General features: G+C 40.0%; 4 protein-coding genes across 4 annotated transcripts; 3 read left to right on the top strand and 1 right to left on the bottom strand.

Annotated features, from left to right (window-relative positions):
* The first annotated feature begins 3748 nt into the window (after positions 1-3748).
* On the top strand, positions 3749-6066 carry LOC124326213 (probable medium-chain specific acyl-CoA dehydrogenase, mitochondrial). Its single transcript, XM_046784924.1, has 9 exons — positions 3749-3909; positions 4076-4211; positions 4277-4444; positions 4510-4610; positions 4681-4761; positions 4839-5078; positions 5148-5288; positions 5375-5647; positions 5741-6066. The coding sequence occupies exons 1-9, from the start codon at positions 3892-3894 to the stop codon at positions 5882-5884; spliced, it is 1302 nt and encodes a 433-aa protein (XP_046640880.1). The 5' UTR covers positions 3749-3891; the 3' UTR covers positions 5885-6066.
* A 168-nt stretch (positions 6067-6234) lies between these two features.
* Positions 6235-9947, top strand: LOC124326077 (protein zer-1 homolog). The gene is made up of 12 exons (XM_046784690.1): positions 6235-6892; positions 6950-7299; positions 7366-7520; positions 7582-7769; positions 7838-7995; positions 8060-8237; positions 8308-8469; positions 8534-8695; positions 8771-8920; positions 8980-9134; positions 9210-9307; positions 9372-9947. The coding sequence occupies exons 1-12, from the start codon at positions 6566-6568 to the stop codon at positions 9557-9559; spliced, it is 2271 nt and encodes a 756-aa protein (XP_046640646.1). The 5' UTR covers positions 6235-6565; the 3' UTR covers positions 9560-9947.
* Positions 9948-10696: 749 nt separating this feature from the next.
* Positions 10697-13624, top strand: LOC124326109 (integrin beta-PS-like). Its single transcript, XM_046784747.1, has 14 exons — positions 10697-10864; positions 10929-11115; positions 11200-11307; positions 11400-11505; positions 11577-11643; positions 11709-11864; positions 11941-11955; positions 12024-12284; positions 12388-12546; positions 12618-12752; positions 12830-12965; positions 13033-13081; positions 13142-13382; positions 13450-13624. Exons 1-14 carry the CDS (start codon positions 10730-10732, stop codon positions 13522-13524), a joined length of 1830 nt encoding a protein of 609 aa, XP_046640703.1. The 5' UTR covers positions 10697-10729; the 3' UTR covers positions 13525-13624.
* Positions 13625-14164: 540 nt separating this feature from the next.
* Positions 14165-19139, bottom strand: LOC124326140 (B-cell CLL/lymphoma 6 member B protein-like). Its single transcript, XM_046784803.1, has 8 exons — positions 18819-19139; positions 16632-16780; positions 16131-16292; positions 15674-16051; positions 15198-15377; positions 14876-15086; positions 14675-14796; positions 14165-14600 (listed from the first exon to the last, which is right to left on the bottom strand). The coding sequence occupies exons 2-8, from the start codon at positions 16773-16775 to the stop codon at positions 14199-14201; spliced, it is 1599 nt and encodes a 532-aa protein (XP_046640759.1). The 5' UTR covers positions 16776-16780; positions 18819-19139; the 3' UTR covers positions 14165-14198.
* Between the last annotated feature and the right edge of the window lie 411 nt (positions 19140-19550).

Below are 19550 nucleotides of genomic sequence, written 5' to 3'. Positions count from 1 at the left end.
CCCCATTATTATGATCTACGTTTAGACATCGGCCAATCTAATTGAATGTGTGTGTGTGTGTGTGTCGGCCATCCGTTGTCGAGGGGGGGGGGGGTTATCGACTTTTCCGCGCCTTTGGCACCTGCTGTCATATCCATCGGCAACATATGGCGCCAACCAAATGAATCCAATTAGATATCCAACCCAAAAAAGAAAGAAAAATTCATCCCAAAAAATTGTCGGCTGGTGCCATACATTTATTGATTATTTTTTTGAGAGAGAGAGCTGCTTTAATATGAATTACATTTTCGTGTTGGCGCCCTTCAAAAAAGAAAAAGCTTCGTCTATATATATAGGCAAAAGAAACAATCAATTCATCATCATTCTTATGGGTCTTTTTTCTTCTAGCTCTCTCTCTCTTTCCTATCTATAATACACACCCCGGACTCGGCCCCAGTCACATGTACATGGGTATTGATTTTTTTTTCTCTCTCTTCCGTTTTCCATCTCCCATTTAGCCCCAGTCTAGAGTCGTCTATGTAGAGGTGGAGAGCAGCAGCAGCAGTGCCTCGGCCAAACAAAAAAGGATTATATTCCATGTTTCTAGTACCAGCAAATGTTTCTTATTTTATCTTTTTTTATTTGGTTGGTGGAGCTGTTGAAATGATTAGCATCGATCCTCCGCACTTTATAGAAATTGCTCCTCTTTCTCCGGCATTTTTTCGTCTTGATGATGATTTATGACCGCGCCCTCCATCATATTATATAATATCTTTTTTCTCAAAATGAAGATATAGTCGGGCTAAAATTATATATATATAATATACAGGCGGGCCAATTTTGATCATCGTTTGGTCGTGTTGTGTCACTCCCCCCCCCCCCCTATCAAATCGTGTATATGTCTGTGTGTGTGTGTGTGTTTGAATTCTTTAAAAAAAAGGCCCCACCCTTTCTCTCATTGCATAGAAATTATAGAGTAGCTCGGTCGACAACGAAATCAAGCGAATCAATAAAACATTCCTATACAGTCCCCCCACCAAAAAGAACAAACAAAAAACTTAAACTTAACATAAAAGACGTAATAGATTGGGAAAGGGGAGAGGATGAGGAAATTTTTTGAATTTAATTTTCTTATGTGTCAAAGTATGGTTTATCTTATCCGTTTGGTCAACTCCTCCACCCCCCAGTTTGCTGCTGTGTATTCATTCACCGAGAGTTGAAACCAAGAAAAAAAAAAAAAAAATTAGATGATTATGATGTAATTCGATATAATTAATCCTTAAGAAAAATGTTTGTCGTTTTGTGCTCGGCCAAAAACAAAAAAAAATTATTGGAACAACCACACATTCCCGATTAATTATTTTATCATTTCCCGGCCAATTTATTGTCAATTCAGCCATTTTTTAATTATTTTTTTGGGTTTCAATTCATTTCCAAAATTTTCCAAACCCCCTGCAAAATGATGTTGAAAAAAAAAGAAAGAAGAGCTCACTCTAAATATGATGATGATAAAAGTATACATATGATATTGCGTGTATGTCATGTACTGTACATGTCCTACCTGTTGCGGAAAAAAAAATAAAAGTTGGTTCATAAAACTCTACAACAATATCAATTCAATATTTTTATTATTTTTTTTTAAATCGATTAAAACGAAATTTTTCAATTAAAAACAGGCTTTATTTTTTTATATTATTATTATTTGTTTTTTTCATTGTTCCGGATGACATTTGAATATCAAACATCTGGCTGCTGCTGTGCCGTCGGATATATCATATTTTCTACTCGGTCGAAAATGGCAATCAAATGGATTCCTCGTGTGTGCCAGGGTGCAAATGGCACGGCCGCTGGATATTATAATATCGAAATGAATAAAGAGCTAGCTCACATCGTGTTTGTCCGTCATATTTATATATAGAAGAGAGAGGGAAGACAACTTTGACATTCTTTTCTTATATAAAAGATAAATAGATTTCGACGTAGTAGTACACATCCGGAGAAAGTCAAACGCGGAGAAACTATACACAGTTATAATCTGGCCGGTAAATACAGGGAAAACCTCTTTCCGTCTTTCGACTATATCCACATACGCTGAGAAGAGTCTCTCACTCAGTCCAGCAGACGGAAAAGAAAAGAAGGTCTCTCCTTTTTTTGTTCCCGGGGTTGTTGGCAAAGTTACGTAATCTCTTTCCCAAATGATTTGGACGGCCATCCCAGGAAATGCGCTGAATCTGCTTAGGATCTTTTTTATTTTTTTATTTTTTTGCCCGTCTCAGCTTTTTTGTAAATGGTGCGCCGGCCTTTCATATGTTTTGTCGATTCCGTCTATCACCAACACACAATGAAGACACACCAGCATATTTATTTGTTGCCCAATCTATATCTATATATATATATGCTTGGCCATCTCTATTTATAAGGAGCCCCCCCAAAAAATGAGTGAATGAGCCAGGCCAGCACACGCTAAAGCAAAGGCAATAGTCACAGACGGACGTGATGAAAACAATAGTTCACTACACGTTATCAATTTTTTTTTTTTCTTCCAGAAAAAATCATTTCTGGCCATATCCAATATTCTCTTCGGCGCACTTGAACCAAACCCAGCATACACTTGAATGGGCCAGCAACTTCCCTTAGCTATATTATATATTTACACACACAAAAGTAATATATATACATACATAAATCCCTCCTCTCTCTCTAGCTATATACATATGCTGTGTAAAGTGCTGGTGAAATATGACTGGGACTACATTTTTAGATTTTTCGGGAGAGAGTCGGAGTCCCGGTGGCGTCGTCTATTGGACCGCGATTCAATCAAACCCGCAGCTCTCAGCATCTCACTGCGTGTGTAGAGACTTGCCTTTAAGGACATGTAGACATGAGAGCAGAGTATATAGAGAGCTGTGGGATATAGAAAATATATCCAGCACATCTATAAGGGGGGAAACCAGATCGATATCAAACCCAAAAGTGCGACGTCGGCGAAAAAGTATTTGGACTATTTAGCCCGGGCTGGCCTTTTTAAATATATAAGCTATAATCGCTATATATGAAAATCAGACATATTTATTTTGTTCGGGAGTTCCCGAATAATAAATGGGAGACCCTATATAGGAAATGGACGCATTATAATGTTATAGGAGCCCAGCCAGTGCTGTGTGTTCTCCTAACAGGATAAAATATATTTGCGTCCGTCGGTGCACATTTTCTGGCCGGCCCTTTTCTGTTAAGAACAAGGAACTTTTGTGCATAATGTTCGGTCGTCTCGACAATTCCTTCGATTTATTTTTTTCCTTTTTTTTAACCCAAGTTTTTTTCGTCGTTCAAAGTTCTTCCCCGCCAATTCAATTAGGCGACGACGCCGACGTCAGTAAAGTACCGAAAATCTTTGCATCTCATTTTCCAAATGCGGGTTTCTCTAGCTCTTTCTTCTTTTGTTGTTTTTCTTTTTTCTTTTTTAAATTCGTCACTTTTTTTTATATTTCAGATGTGCGCATTAAGCGCCAATCAAGTTCATTGGGGACGCTTCGATGCTGCCATTCGTCTGAATTAGCGACGTGTCGATTGTTTCTTTGCAAACTCGGCTGTAAAATGATCGATCGCTTTGCCACGTAAATCACAAAATCGTGTCTGGCAAAAAAAGCAATTCCTTTTCTCATTATTCATTCAAGTCACACTTTTACTCCACCAACTTTTATAATTGCTAAACGAGAAAATTAAGAACAAAATTTTTTTAAAATCGGCTTCTTTTTCGAACCGCTGGCAACAACGTAGAAACTCTCACAACAGGAAGCAAAGATTATATAAAGCTTTCTCGTCGGGACTACGTTGTTTGTTACTTTGCAAGAGCAAAGTCCGAAATATATACACATTTACTCCCCTCCATTTTCGATACCAGTTGCCGTCAACATGACTTCGTTAATCCAGGTAAGAAGATATCGTTTGTTTGCACGTCTCATGTTTTCCTACTTAGGACTTATCACCCAGATGGCCTTTTTACAATGACGCACTTTCACTTATCTGCGCCATTTTATCGAAAATAACAACTGTTCCCCATTTTTATTTTATCTACGAATTGAAATGCTATTTCCAGGCATTGAAGACCCCTCTTGCCCTTCGTTCTGTTGGTTTCATTAAAAGGAGCTTGGCCTCCACTACCAACCCAACTACATCGTCAATCCCTGCACCCCAACATGAGAAGCAAGGAGCATCTACTGGCTATTGTTTCGGTAATGTTTTGCAGTTTTTAAGTTGAATCATACTGGTATTGATTTACTCTTCTTGTTGATTTCAGAGCTTACGCCAGAACAGCGTGAAGTTCAAGAGCTGGCCAGGAAGTTTGCTCGTGAAGATGTCATCCCTGTTGCAGCCCATCACGATAGAACTGGAGAGTACCCATGGGAGCTTATTAAGAAAGCTCACAGTCTGGGACTCATGAATGGTCACATTGATGCTGAATTCGGTATGGCTTTTAACAAATTTTTGATCCTTATCTCTTGACATTGTAACTTACTCTTATCATGTTAGGTGGCATGGGACTGAGCAATTTTGAAGGATGCCTCATTGCTGAAGAACTTTCATATGGTTGCACTGGTATTGGAACTGCAATTGAAGCCAACGGTCTTGGGGTATCACACATACTTTAATTCTGCAAGTTTTCTTGAACCTTGTGTCTAATGAGGAATCCTATATCTGCAGCAATCCCCAGTAATCTTGGCTGGAAACAAGGAACAGAAGAAGAAGTACTTGGGTCGCATGGTTGAGGAACCCCTCATGTGTGTAAGTATATCTTTAAAAAAAAATATCCCAGGGTATATAACAGCCTTGTAAAGCATTAAATACGTGTTTAACAACAGGCTTACGGTGTCACCGAACCTGGAGCAGGATCAGATGTCGCCAATATCAGAACCAAGGCGGAAAAGAAGGGCGATCATTACGTTTTGAATGGACAGAAAATGTGGATCACCAATGGCGGTCACGCAAATTGGTATTTCGTCTTGGCCCGCACAAATCCCGATCCTAAAGCCCCACCTCATAAAGCTCTGACTGGTTTCATCGTCGACCGTGATACACCCGGACTCACTCCCGGCCGAAAGGTAAAAAATTCCTCGTAATAAATTGTGCAAACCAGTCTATTCAAAAGTGAAATTTTTAACAATTTCCAGGAAATCAATATGGGCCAAAGAGCTTCCGATACCCGGGGAATCACATTCGAAGACGTTTTAGTACCCAAAGAGAATGTTCTGATTGGTGAAGGTGCCGGTTTTAAAATCGCTATGGGCGCTTTCGACCAGACCCGCCCTCCGGTACACTAAAACCAAATTCTTTCAATCTTGGCCACTGTTTTATCAGATATTTGGAGAAAAAATAACGAGACCTGTTTCCCTCCCAGGTGGCTGCTGGTGCCGTTGGTTTGGCTCAACGAGCTTACGATGAAGCCATGAAATATGCCATGGAGCGAAAGACTTTCGGCGTCCCCATTTTTAAACACCAGGCTGTGGCTTTCATGTTGGCTGACATGGCCATCGGTATCGAGACATCTCGTCTCGCTTGGATGAGGGCTTCCTGGGAAATTGATCAAGGAAGGCGAAACACCTATTACGCTTCCATCGCCAAGGCTCTGGCTGGTGATGTGGCCAACAAATGTGCCACCGACGCTGTCCAGGTAATAACTGCAAGTTATGAAATGCTCCCAAGGTGATCCACTTAACTGATCACGTTTTTTTTTCTTCTTTTCTTTTTTAAATGGGACATTTAGATTTTTGGTGGCAATGGTTTCAATTCCGAGTATCCCGTTGAAAAACTCATGAGAGATGCCAAGATTTATCAAATTTATGAAGGAACTGCCCAAATCCAGCGCGTTATTATCTCCAAAGAAATCGTTTCTCGTTTCACTGCTTAAAGAAAAGAAAATTAGAAATCTTTTTATCGTGAAACTTTTTTAAAAATTCAATCTCATCTATCGATCTGAGCTCATCCGAATAATAAAGGTTTAAAAGACCTAAAAAAAAACGAAAAATCGATACAATGCAATTAGTTTTTAAGTGAACATTTATATTTCTGCAATACAAGAAGTTCAGCACAGCCGAACATGAGTTGGTTTCTATTCCTGTATATATGTTTTACGATGACGAAACGAGGTTTGCGTGCGGTCATCCGATTTTGGCGTCATTATTTTGGCAGTAAACAAAGGTCGAACAAGGGGGTGGAATAAAAGAAAGTTGCTGCCCGTTTGGTTCACACGTCCGCCATCGGTGGCGCTATTGTAGGGTTTCCATTCCTGCTCCTTGCCTGTTGTGTTTACATTTTCTAAGATTCTTATTGTGAAGAGCCAGATGATCAGGTCCAGTAATTGAGTAATTGGTGGACATGAAAACGTATAGCAATCGAAATTAATCGTAATGGTAGACATGAAAAAATTTTAAACGTTAGAATTAGGCAAATGTTTACGTAAAGAATTGAAATGTGATTTACCCTACACAAAGTTCTATTTCATGATATTTGTCAAAATCCATCGTCCCTTTTAAAGTTCCGGGCTCAGATATACGCGCATTAAGTTAGATAACGTTTATGTTCTACAGCGATGCCTTTCAAATCGATCCTTGTTGATAACACCCCTTACACTTTGCAAGACATTTGCCTGCAGTCACTGGGAAAGTACTTGAATTCAGCCAACCTTTTTCTGGGTGCACGAGATGGTTTGTCCTTACCAACAGAGCTCTGTGAGAGATTGTTGCAGTATCAAATTCAAGAAGACAGAGACTTGGACTCCCAGTTTGTCAGCATATTTGAGGATACCAGCTGTACCCGTCTCAAACGTGTTTCACTCAAATTGTGTACCCTCAAGGAACATGAAGCTGAAATCTTGTTCAGACATGAACTCAGAGAGCTAGAACTAATTCGTATGAAGGTAATTTCTCCTTAAAGTTTTCTCATGCCAATTCAAGCTAATTTTTTCTGTGCACAGGTTGCCCCAAAAGTCAGAAGAACTTTAAATGAATATTCCCAACAGTTGATTTCGTTGACTGTTTCAGAATGCATTGATTTCTTCTCACAGCCCATCACTGAACTATTGATAACAGCTCCAAAATTAAGAAAATTTGTCCTTCAGTCAGTTCATGTCGACCCTGGGCATGAATTCTTTTCTTCCTTGTTAAGGGGTTTCCCTAATCTAGCCTATCTGGATCTATCAGACTGCAATAATGTTGGTGATCTGTCCTGCCTGTTACATTGTCCTAATCTATCAACACTGATTCTTTATAATGTATCTGGTCTACAAGATGCCATTGAGTATATTTGCAAACTGGTTAGTTTAAGGTAAGTGTTAACAAAGTGAATTGGTCATGGGACAGTTTAATACATTGGGCTTCATTTATGTTTTAGACATCTAGATATTTCACAAAGCAGTGACATTCGGGGGCGATCTAATGAAAAGAACGGAACATACGAGCTACCCAATCAGACTTTGGCAATGCTTGTCGAAAGCCTGCCGTTTTTGAAATGTCTAGATATTTCAGGGACGAATTTGGCTGGAACAGGTAAAAACTCTTTGTTCGTGATCAGTATGGTGATATTAAAGTTGTTATTATTTTTCGATAGGCGTTGCTGAAAAAACACCAAGTGGCAATTTAGCCACAGACATTCCAGGATTGCGAAGCCGGATTTCCAATCCATTGGATATGTTGGGACTTTACGGCACATCCCACGAAGCCTGTCATCGTCATCACATCCCTGCCCTTTGTGTCACTGGAGACGCCAGTGAAGAGCAAATCCTAGCAGCTGGAAAGGTATAAAATTCAATTCCATACGATCACGGGGGAAAAAGAGTTGCGACTTACCATTTTTCTCGCAACAGGCTTATATCGATAGGGCAGAGATGATGCAAGGAGTTTTGAACGACTTGTATGGCATTATAAGACCAGAGACATGCCAAAATCCACTGGCGGCTTTGGATATTATATTACAAGCGATGGAAAATCATTGGACTGAAAGTCACATACAAATATCTGGAAGGTAATCGAATCCGTTAAATTTTGAATTTCTTTCAACACTCAGAATTTGTTTTCCCCCCTAACAGTGCGTCGTTGTTTTACATCGTGAAAAGCCCCGAACGTGAGCGATCGTTGCTCAACGTCCGAATCAAACAAAAAACCATATCTGTACTGTTGAAAGCCATGGATATGCATTGTGATGATCCTACAATGATGCGGAATGGATGTCTGACGCTTTGTCAGTTTAAAATCCCTCAGGATGTTGTACGTATTTGACTTTGAGTTCATTTTTGTCACGACAGATCAGTTCTTAATCAATGATTGACTTTACTAGTTATTTAGTTACGAGAGGTTGATACTGATTTTGCTGCATGTCGTGGGGGATCACAATCAAGATGATTTCGTCCGGCGAATCGCCATCTATTTGTTAAACTCCTTGGCCTGCCAAGTTGACGGGAAGTTTAAACAACTGGTCGGTAGTCTTGGAGCGATCGAGGTAAATTTTAAATGTCATTATTTAAACTAGAAAAGTTAAGTAATGATATATTTGATTATTCCAGACCATGCTACAGCTGATTGAAGAGAAACTGAGACGCAATGTCTGCGATGACGTTATGGAAGTAGCGTGGTCCACAATGTGGAACGTTACCGATGAAACTGCTCTCAACTGCAAACGCTTTTTAAGGCACAGCGGCATGCAGTTCTTTCTTAATTGTCTCAAAGTAAGTTGAACTGTATATTTTCTTTTAAAAAACCAAATTTCTACTTGCCATTCCTTTTTTTTTTGTAATTTCCAGGCCTTTCCTAATCATCCCGAATTGCTTCGTAATATGATGGGTCTTTTGGGTAATGTGGCTGAAGTGGAAGAGCTAAGACCGCAACTGATGACTTCCGAATTCATCACCGTATTTTCGGATTTATTATATTCAACCAGCGATGGGATTGAAGTGAGAGTCTTATCGTGCAGGCCCTTGGAACTAGACTGATTAAATCCAATCCTCTTTAGGTGAGCTACAACGCAGCCGGCGTCTTGGCGCATATCGCATCTGATGGTGCAGAATGCTGGAAAATCAAAGAGCCTAATCGCGAAGACGTTCTAAACCGAATCGTCACCGCCATCGATCGCTGGGATATAGATTCCAAGCGAAATATTAATTATAGGTATGAAATTCTGCATTAATGCTGTAAACCCAAGTCGATTACATTTTTCTTTGAAAATTTTCATTTCAAAAAAAGATCATTTGAACCGATTCTCCGTCTCTTGAACATGGATCATACACCGCAGTGTCAGTATTGGGCTGTCTGGGCATTGGCAAATCTGACTCGAGTTTACGGTAAGATTTGGTTTTCTAATCATCCTGAAAAATCCTCATTTAATTTTTTAATTTCATTGAATAGCCGAGAAATACTGTCGACTCTTGAAAGAAGAAAATGGATTTCAAATCTTGGAAAAATTGGTGGCCAGGACGGTCGACGATAAAGTGCGACGTTTCGCCAAAAACGCGCTCGAAGGTTCAATCGAATATCTCGAACGTAATGCAGTGGCGGGTTGCGTCGATGACCATTCAGACGAATTAGAAGGGTGACGGAATTTCGCTTTTCATTTTACCCTTTCCGATTCTTTTTCAAGCTGTACACATTAGCTGTCTGTATGATTATATTATCGATTAAGAGAAATTTTCTTAAGTTAAAAAAAAAACGCCCGTTTTCTTTCGTCTTCATTTTTACACGCTTCCCAACCTTTCTCCCCCCACAAAAATGATTTATCTATATTTATGAAAGTTATTGAAACAAAAAAATACTGCGCGTTTGGTGTCTTGGGTTTTCTGTCACACCAATATAGTTCTTACGAAATTTATTCAGCCGAATGAGAGTAGCCTCTTGGTAAATTGTGTACACCATATCGGTTGCCGACAAACAAGATACATTTCTTTAATCCAGATCGACGTTGCAATACAATTATTCTTGAACTTATTCTTATTTTATTTGTAGGAAAAAATAATAAAGCGAGTGCTTCTTATCCAATTCTGATAGTCAAATGGCTGGAAAGAATTTTTATTTTATGGAACTCTGGGGAGACCTTGTGATTTCTTATTTAAATTTTGTATTTTTTTTTTACGCGTCATTTTGTAAGAAAATATTTCGACACCAGTTTCGATCGTCACTCTGATGCAGAGTCTCTCCGGGAGTTTCGAAATTGTTAAAAGAAAAAAAAATCGTTGATAACCCCTCAATATCGAATATCGCCATCATTTTGAATTTGCATCCTGTTTTACATATTATGTATTATGCGCACAGCGCAGTGGCTATGGGTTCTAGAAGTCACTTTTTTTTTCTATCAGATAATTCAATGCCAAAACAGGAAAATACAGATCTCGTTTAACATTTTTTCCAAGAATCATAAGACTGGAATTTTTCAAGTTCGCTTATTCGCACTTTTAAAATTTGCCAAATTCTTTTACAGTTTAAAAAATTTCGATTAAAAAAAATTGTCGAAAATTTCACATTTGGTTGTTGGCAAAGTGACGGAATTTTTTCTTACAATCATCGGTATATCAAATATTTCATCAGCGGCAGGATATGTTACCATGGCATAAACAATTATAAATAATGCGGTTTTGCGTGGGTAATTGTTAACCGCAAATTCCGGTAGAGATACGGCTGACACACAAACCACAGTGGGCGAAAAAACATTCCGAGAACGTTCCTTTTAGTTAGAGTTTGACGATTCAACGATCACGAGCTCAGGGGTGAACATGGACTTGAAGATTATTAGCCTGGTAATTGCCATCTTCTGGCCGATGGCTTGGTCACAACTGGACTCGTGCGCATCAGCAGTCGATTGTGGAAAATGCACCACCATTCCAGATTGCGTCTGGTGTCGTGAAACGGTGAGCGAAAATATACGTGAAAATTCCCGTTTCGAGTCCGATTCATTTCCTGGTATTTATTTAGAGTTTCAACGGAGATCGTTGCATGACAAGAGATCAAGCCAAAACAGCTCAATGTTCTTCCCAATTTGTAGTCGACCCTCAAGTGTTTATCGACTACGTTCAAAACGTTCCGTTGGCTGAAGCGTCCAAATTGGATGATCCCATCCAGTTGAAGCCGCAGAGGGTTTCCGTGAGCAACGCCAGAAACGGTCTAGAGCTTTTAAGAACCAACTGGAAAAGCTTCTAAGCAGATTTGTCAGACCTTCTTTTCTTGTTTCGTTTTTGTTCAACAGGACAAACTTACACCATTCCGGTCGAATTCAAACAGGCTAAAGATTATCCGATTGATCTTTACTTTTTGATGGATTTGTCCAATTCAATGGCCGACGACAAAGCTTCAGGTGCACTATTTTTCAAAAAATTTAAAATTTTCCTTTTTTAAACATTAACAATTTTTAAAAACTTTCAAAAAATCTGAATTCAAATTTTTTAGTGGAGAAACTGGGCTCCAAACTGGCCGACACCATGCGCAACATCACCCGATTTTTCTCAATGGGTTTCGGCTCGTTCGTCGACAAAAATCGCTTTCCTTACAGCTGGTGAATCATCAGTCTAGATGTTTATTTACGTGCAATTAATATTTACCAATTAAATTATGATTGATCAACAGGCCAGAACAAAAAACGTATTCATTCAAGAACCATATGAAAATAGCTGATAACATTGCGCTCTTTACGGTACATGAACCCCACGGCGAAGACAATAAATCAGTGAGTTAAAACTTAATGCAATCATTTCTCAGAGCGAAGTCCAGCAGGCAGGAATTGTCAACACGTACGACGAGCCTGAAGGTGGGTTCGAAGCTCTTGTCCAAGCCATTGTGTGTACAAACGAAATCGGATGGAGAGAAAAAGCCCGACACATCATTCTATTGATTACCGACAATTATTCACATTTGGTATTTGAGAAAATTAGCGTTGTATTCCCTTTTTTCATGTCAATTATCTTTATTTTCATCTATGTGATTATAACAGGCTGGCGATGGAAGGGTCTGTTAATTTTTAAAATTTTTATTTTAGAATTTTGTCAAAAATTGATCAAACATTTGATTTTCTAGTTGGGAGGCATTTTGACTCCGAATGATGGCAAATGCCATTTGAACGGAATCGACTACGGGTTTGGATTATTACACGATTACCCCTCGCTAGGCCAAATCAGTCGCCTTGTCCAAGAGCAATCCATGAATGTCATCTTTGCCGTGACGGCAGATGTGGCCAAAGCTTACCAAGCTTTCCAACCGCTAGTCAGAGGTTCGTCCGTGGGTGTTATGAGTAAAGATTCGTCCAACGTCGTCACCCTTGTCGAAGAGCAGTATAAGGTTAAAAAATTTAAAAAATAAAAAGTCATAAATCATTATGTAATAATCCGCTGTGTTATCTATTATCTTGATCGACTTGATGGCGTCATTGATGTCTCAACAGCTCATTACTTCCTCGGTGGAATTGAGAGATAACGCCAATAATGGAGTCAAACTTCGATACTTCACCAACTGTCTCGACAAAGATTCTTCAGTCAGAGAGACGCCTAGTTGTGATCAGCTCAAAGTTGGAAGTCTAATCAAATATAACATCACTATCGAAGTGGGTTATTAGTGCCTTTATAGGTTAGATTCATGGGTCACTGGACTTTTAAAAAAAATCTGAAATTTTAGATCGACCAATGTCCTGCTGGAAAGTCCACCCATCGTCAAACTGTTGTCGTTTCTCCTGTCGGATTGACCGATTCTTTGGTCATCGATCTGGAAATTGAATGTGACGAATGCCCTTGCGAGCGAGCTGACAGTGTGGCAAGTTTCTATTTATTTCAAAATGTTATTGACACCTCGACACGAACATTTATTGGTTTGACGATCAACAAACGCAGAGTTGTCCCCATCAATGTGACGAACTTACTTACTGTTTGGAGCCCAGTCGCATCCCGAAGGAATTATTGGAATCGGACAAAATAGCTCAGGAATGTAGCAAATTCAATATGACCAAAGACGACCCATCTTCGCCGGGTAAATTTATTCCCAATTTTTATATTTCGCGCTCATTTTTAAAATCAATTCATTTGGAATTACATAGATCTATTTCCTATGAGAAGGTGCGAGATTTTCGACAACGCTACCGACTGGTTCGTCATAATATAATATCAAAATAATTTCAATTGACTAAAAAAATGTTAAATCTATAGTCGAAGGGATTTCGTTTACGGCTACACGGCGGACGACGAGAAAGTAGTTCTCTTCAACAACACAATTTGCACGCCGGCTTTTAAATTCGAGTTAACCCCCAACATTGCTTTCATGATGATGGGCTCTCTCGTCGCCGTCGGATTGGCACTTTTGCTCTTGTGGCGACTCTTGCTCTTCATGTACGACCGCAAAGAATACGCCAAGTTCATCAACGAAAGCCAAAATGCAAAATGGACGGCCGTAAGTCTTCTCAAATTAAGAAAAACAAAAACAATTATTAAAAATGATTTGTTTTTTCTCCCATCAGGATAATAATCCGCTCTACGTCGAAGCCTCGACTAATTATAATAATCCGGCCTTCCAACAAGGAGGTCATAAATGAAGAAATTAAAAAAACAAAACAAAATGTGTCGTCAAAACTTTTTTTTTGTAATCATCTTTTGAAAATCAGATCCAATAAATATATATGAGAATACCACACACATACACACACACCACACGCACAAACAAAAAAACACAGTAGGTCGATATAAAGTTTTTTTTTGCCAAAAAATACAAAATTAAAAATAACTGGACACCGTTGCGCAAGTGCTCGACTACGAACACAAAAAAAAACCCAATTATTTTGTTGTTTTTTACTTTTTTTTACTGTGACATTCAGACATCGAAAAACATATCTGATAAATATATAGGATTATATGTTGTATAGCGAGCGAGCGAGCAAACCAAAAAGTTGAAAGAAGCATATAGAGATGTCCAACATGATTGGCCATGAGATCGACTGAATTGTATGTAGACAATCAACTCAACTCCGTTATTTTTTGTTTTATTTTGTTTTTTTGTTTTTCTGGGTGAAATATTTTTCTATTTTTTGGAGTCGTTTCTTTTTTTTTTCGTAGAAATAAAACAACTAACAAAGTGTGTACAACATTTTGGAAAAATTAATAAAAAAAAAATGACTTTGTTTTTTCAAACGGACGTTCTGAATAAAATGGGTATACGATAAAAATCTCTTGTTTTTACTTCTGTGTGTCTGCTGGATTTTTTTATTTATTTTTACGACGATTCTTTGTGATGGGCTCCTTGCAGTTTCCGCTGGACTTTGCCGTGTCTGATGCTGAGTATGAGAGACTCTTGTTTGTTGGCGGCCTCGATGTCGGTCGAAGATTTCTCGCCCGACACTCGTTCGACAATCACGTCCTCGTCCATGTAACTGTCGACTTCGACGACCAACTCTTCGGCCGTCATCCCGCCGTTTTCACCTCGCCGATGGGCTTCTTGGGGATCGGATTCCCACCACTCGCCGCCGTTGCCGCCGGCTCCCGAACCCGATGAACGGCGGTAGTCCCGCGTCCAAGCGTGACGCAAGTAACCGTGGCACTCACGGTACCGCCCATAAAGCGTGCTGTACGACACGCCCAATAATTCAGCACCTTTTTTCAAGTCCAATTCACGATCCTGATTAAAATTAAAAACAAAAAATTGAATTTTTTTTCGGCAAGGAAAATGAATTAAAAATAAATGAATTATACTTGAATGCCCTCCATGACGGCTTTGGTGAACGGTTCTTCCCAGTACTGCTGCCGAGTTCCGTGTGCAATATAGTCGTTGAATTTGTATACGGCGAAGCCCCGAAAGAAACAGTGAGGTTCACCTGTGAGTTTCATTCAATCAAATAATTATATAATATACCGAAAAATATGGATTAATTATTGATGATTCTATTTTTTTACTTTTTTCTTGCTGGACTTTGCGGAGCGTTTCACTGTCTCCGCCGGGCGGCTGGATGGCGAAATTGCCTCGCAATTCCAGCCGAGCTGTCAGCTCCTGAAGGTGGGAAGGATCCGTCAGGCGGAGGTCGAGCGCTGAGGTCGGCGTGTTCTCTGTCGTTTCACATCGTGTCATCGTGTCGACCGAAGAAGCCTCGTTACGCGGCGGCGGGCCCTGGATGAGATGAGAGAAACGCGCGTTAATTCGTTTGATGGTGCGGTGGGGGGAAAGGTTTGTCAAGAAGAAAAAATAAAGGGTGGTGGTGGGGGGAAATAATCAAGTTACCATGGTAACGACATTTTCAATGCGGGGCGTGAAAGTGGCCGAAGAAGGGCGACTGTTGTCTGAATGATTGGAATAGTCTTGATGGATGGCCATGGTGCCCGGCTCGATTTTCGGTCGAAGTCGCCGGCGTTTGCTTGTCGGCGATTCACGCCCGGTGGACGACGAAGAGGATTCGATGCCCTATATCGACAAAGGTAAAAAAAAAAATAAAATAAAAGAAGACATGATGAAAATTGTCCGAGTGTTTCCAGTTTGATTCAACAAGGGAACGACAACAGCTGCTGGCCAGCCAGGAGAGCTGATATCGATTTTTCACCACCTGAACAATTGTCATGTTGTTTGAATTTCCCACCGAAAACCAGAAAGGAGAAGAAACGGACAAGGAGGGCGCCCAAATTAAACTTGGAAAGGTGGGATCGATCGATTGTTCATCATGTCACCCCATTTTTTCTCGATGGTCGCATTATATTTCATACCGTTGTGATGGCAGCTGACAAAAGGGCGGCGTTCTGGAAAAGGGGCAAAAGGGCCGGCGGCGGCGGCGCTTGACCCATCGAGTGATGGTACGGAGGAGGTGAGAATGTGCCGGGCTGCTGCTGGTGAGATTGGCTGTTATGCGGCGGCGTCGTCGCAGGGGTGGGCGTCGTTTTAGTCTGACACGGCGTCGCCATCGACGACGAGTTGGACGCCGCCGCCGCCGTCAGCGACACGGGCTGTTGTTGTGACGGCGGCGGTGGCGCTGCGGGGTGCTCGACGCCCGACGACGACGAGTCGCCGCTCCCACCCGACGACGCCTGGGCCAAACCTTTGACCCGCAGACTCTCCGCCGTCCTCAATAACGATCCCAATTGATCCTACACATATCGATTCAATTCATTATAATTACCGCCATTTTTCATTTTTAAAAATTTTTTCCAATAAACTAAAACGAACTTGGGAGACGTTGATTTCGCCCTTGTACATGAATTCGACGATGATGGCCAAATCATCGAAGCTGGTCTCCCGCATAATGACAATCATCGGCCCCGTGACTGGCGGCTCGGCGTGCTCCAAGAAGAGCTGTTCGAAGTAGGTGCTGCAAGCCGACAGCACCATCTGCAGTCGGAAGAAGAAAGCAAATGTTGAAAAAAGAAAAAAAGGAAATGCACACAAAAATACAAAATAAAAAAGAAACGAAAGAAGAAGAAGAAGAAAAAAAAAACGGGGAAAAGCAAAGCAAAATTATCGATTTTCCGCCAACAACGGGTTCGGGAGCGGAGAGCTCACAGAGCTCCAGGGGGAAAGGAGGAGGAGGTAAAAGGGGGGACAGAAAAAAAAAAACTATGTGGAGGATATAATGGATATTTTTTTTTTCGATCTAAAAGAGAAGGGGTGGATAGAAGAAGAAGAAGAAAAAAAAACACGGGGAATATTGAAGCTGCTGCTGCATTTTACCTTGTGTGCGCGGATGCTTCTGCCCTCTGCCGCCAGAGTGACATCGGTGAAACTCTCGTTGGAGAAGAGTCGACCAAAGACTTTGAGCAGGTTACTAGAGTGGTTGTTCCATTTCAGGCAAAATTGATGATGAGACATTTCCATGGTTCCTGGTAACGGAAAAGAGAAGAAAATTATTTTGACTTGGTGGGGAAGAAAAACAAAATAAAAGAGATGCAATCAAATGTCATTAGACGACGTCAATAATGCGCAACCCGATCGAAGTAGATTTTTGGGTTATTTTTGGGGGGTGCCGAGCTGTGCACAGGCACACAGGGCCGGTCTTTTGTTATCATTCTTTTTTTTATTTTGATATTATATTTTTTTCTTTTTCCCCACTTTTTTAATTCCCTCTCTCTCTCTCTCTTATATACGTTGTGTCTACTTTCGGTTGTTTATTCTCCCCTCCCACCCACCCGCCGGCGCCCCTCCTCCCCGGGAGAAAGAAGAAGAAGAAGAAAAAGAAGAAAAAAAAACGACGCAGGGACGCCTCGAAATCGATCGAGCTGAAACTTGTTATTTTTCGACGTCACACGCACAAAAAACGGAAAGAGAAAAGAATTAAAAAAAAAAAAGTTTGTGGAGAAAATATAACCGACACTTTTTCTCGGAATTTTTGGCAAGGACTCGAAAAACCGGTTTCGGGTGGATGAATTTCTCGTTAAAAAACAAAAAAGCAAAAAACGGAAATTGTCGAAAAACAAGACGAGGAAAAAAATAAATAGAATAATAATCAAAGTAAAATAGTATATTTATTTTTTCCCAACCAAAGAGGGAAATATAACCCGTCTGCTGTTCGTTATTTTTGTGTTATTTTTTTTCCTACAAGTCATGGCCCAGATAGAGAGAGAACCCGGACGGGTGGAATAGAAAGAGGAGGGAATACAATGCGACCCTCTAAAAAAGAAAAAAAGAAAGGAAAAATAAATATAATATGAAAATGAAAAAAGAAAAAAATTTAAAAAAACTAAAAAAAAAAAAAAGTCACGCCGAAATAGCCAAGATGGCGCAAGCGCATGCGCCGGCGGGAAAATAATAAAAAATAGAAAAAAAAAATAAACGAAGAAAACGTGTAGAAAGAAAAGAGGGGAAAAATTCTTCTTTCCCCCCTGTCGCTGAAGAAAATTTTTCGGCGGGGAGAAGCAATTTTGAAAAAATCGATTCGACCATCTCTTCAAGGTCTTTTTATTTATTTCTACTATTGAATTGTAATTGGATCAAAATTGAAAGTGAGTCACACACACACACACACAAAATGCATTCGTGTCATGATTAATGCTCGACGATCAATAAAACTAAAAGCTCAGCTTGTTTCACCCAATCCAATCTCACGGATTAATCAATTCCCGCCGATTTCGAAAAATAATAATAAAAATTTTTCTAGTTCGTTCGATATTCTCACACACACAAAAATGGTTCAGACGACCAAAGTCCGAGATCACGAACGAACTTTGAAATCTACAGTTGTCTTTCCCCCCCGACCAATTTCGTTCGAGAATTATATAGTAGTCTCATTTCTAAAAACCTGAAAGGCAAATTTTCAAATGTTCAAAAAAAGGAGCATGGCGCGAGAGAGCGAATTTCCAGGAAGAGACGAATCGAATTCTCGTGTCCTTTCTCTCTTTCCGTGAAAACGTTTCAACCATATAGATGTGTGTGTGTTTCTTTTTTAACACACGAACAAAATAAAAAAAAAAAAAGAAAGGAATGAATAGAAATGTGAAGCCATGACGGTCATTCGAAATTTGAACAGCCGGAGGAAATACGAAAAAGCAAAACAAAACAACCAAAACTTAAAAAAGACGGAAATATGGCGTCTTTGGCTCGGCTTTTTTATTTTTATTTTTTTCTCTCCCGGATGATATTATTATTTATTATTTTTTTCTTTTTTTTCGTTGTTTTTGTTTAGCTCCTCTAAAAAAAAATTCCCCCCCGTTTTTTTTTCCACGAAATCCCTTCACTTAATGACGTCATATTGTTGCGGCTTACTTTTACCGTTATTCCCACACGAAAATTGTTTTCCCGAAAATTCTTATTTTCCTACCCCCCATGATTGGAAGTAAGAAATAATTTTAGTCGAAAAACAAGTCAACAACAACCAACAAATACAAAATAGTAGCGTGAGCGTGAAAATCGGAAAAAACTTACCGGCAGAGGCAAAATAAAGGGGTAGAGCGCGCGCGCGCGCCAAAAACAAACAGAAATGGTCGTCGTTCGTTCGTCGTTCGTGGATGGACGTCTGCTTTTTTTTTCTTCTTTTTTACCCACACACACACACACCCCAACAAAACAACACACGCGCAGCCGTTGGAGACTGAGGAGAGCCCCGGCAACGAGCTGCAATCGGTTTCAAGTGTCGACTCTCGACTGCAAACCTCCTCCTCTGCTGGCTTTACCCACACCGTGTTGTTGGGCCCCGGGACCTGTGGTGGTGGTGGGGGGAGCTTCTCACAGAAAAAGAGGGTGGATGGTGGGAGAGTTGAACGAAAAGAAAAAATAATAAAAATAAAAAAAATGGGGGGAAAAAATTTTGGGGAAAGGGGAGTAGCGCGGGTCACGTGATCTCGGGATACTCGGAAAAGATGGGCGGAGCTTCGAATTATTTTTCGTTCGAAAATAAATAAAAAAAATTTTCGAGTGAATATTTCAGATAAAAGAAATTTTTATTTTTTAAAAACGAAAAATAAAAAGATGGAAAACGGGGAAATTTTATTCCCACCAATCTTTATGGTATAAAGCTGGAAAAATGCTTTAATTTTCTTTTTTTTTTAAATATTTTTTAATCTTTATTTTTCTTTTTTTTTGCGCGCAAAAGCCGAAATGGTACGACGTACCGCATTGGCCAACTCTTAGATCCGGTGCCGGAGGGAAGGCGGAGCA

This window comes from Daphnia pulicaria, chromosome 2, assembly GCF_021234035.1.
Source record: "Daphnia pulicaria isolate SC F1-1A chromosome 2, SC_F0-13Bv2, whole genome shotgun sequence".
NCBI classification, from domain to species: domain Eukaryota; kingdom Metazoa; phylum Arthropoda; class Branchiopoda; order Diplostraca; family Daphniidae; genus Daphnia; species Daphnia pulicaria.
The sequence above is the reverse complement of the archived record's forward strand: the minus strand, read 5'-3'. Positions and strand labels throughout refer to the sequence as shown.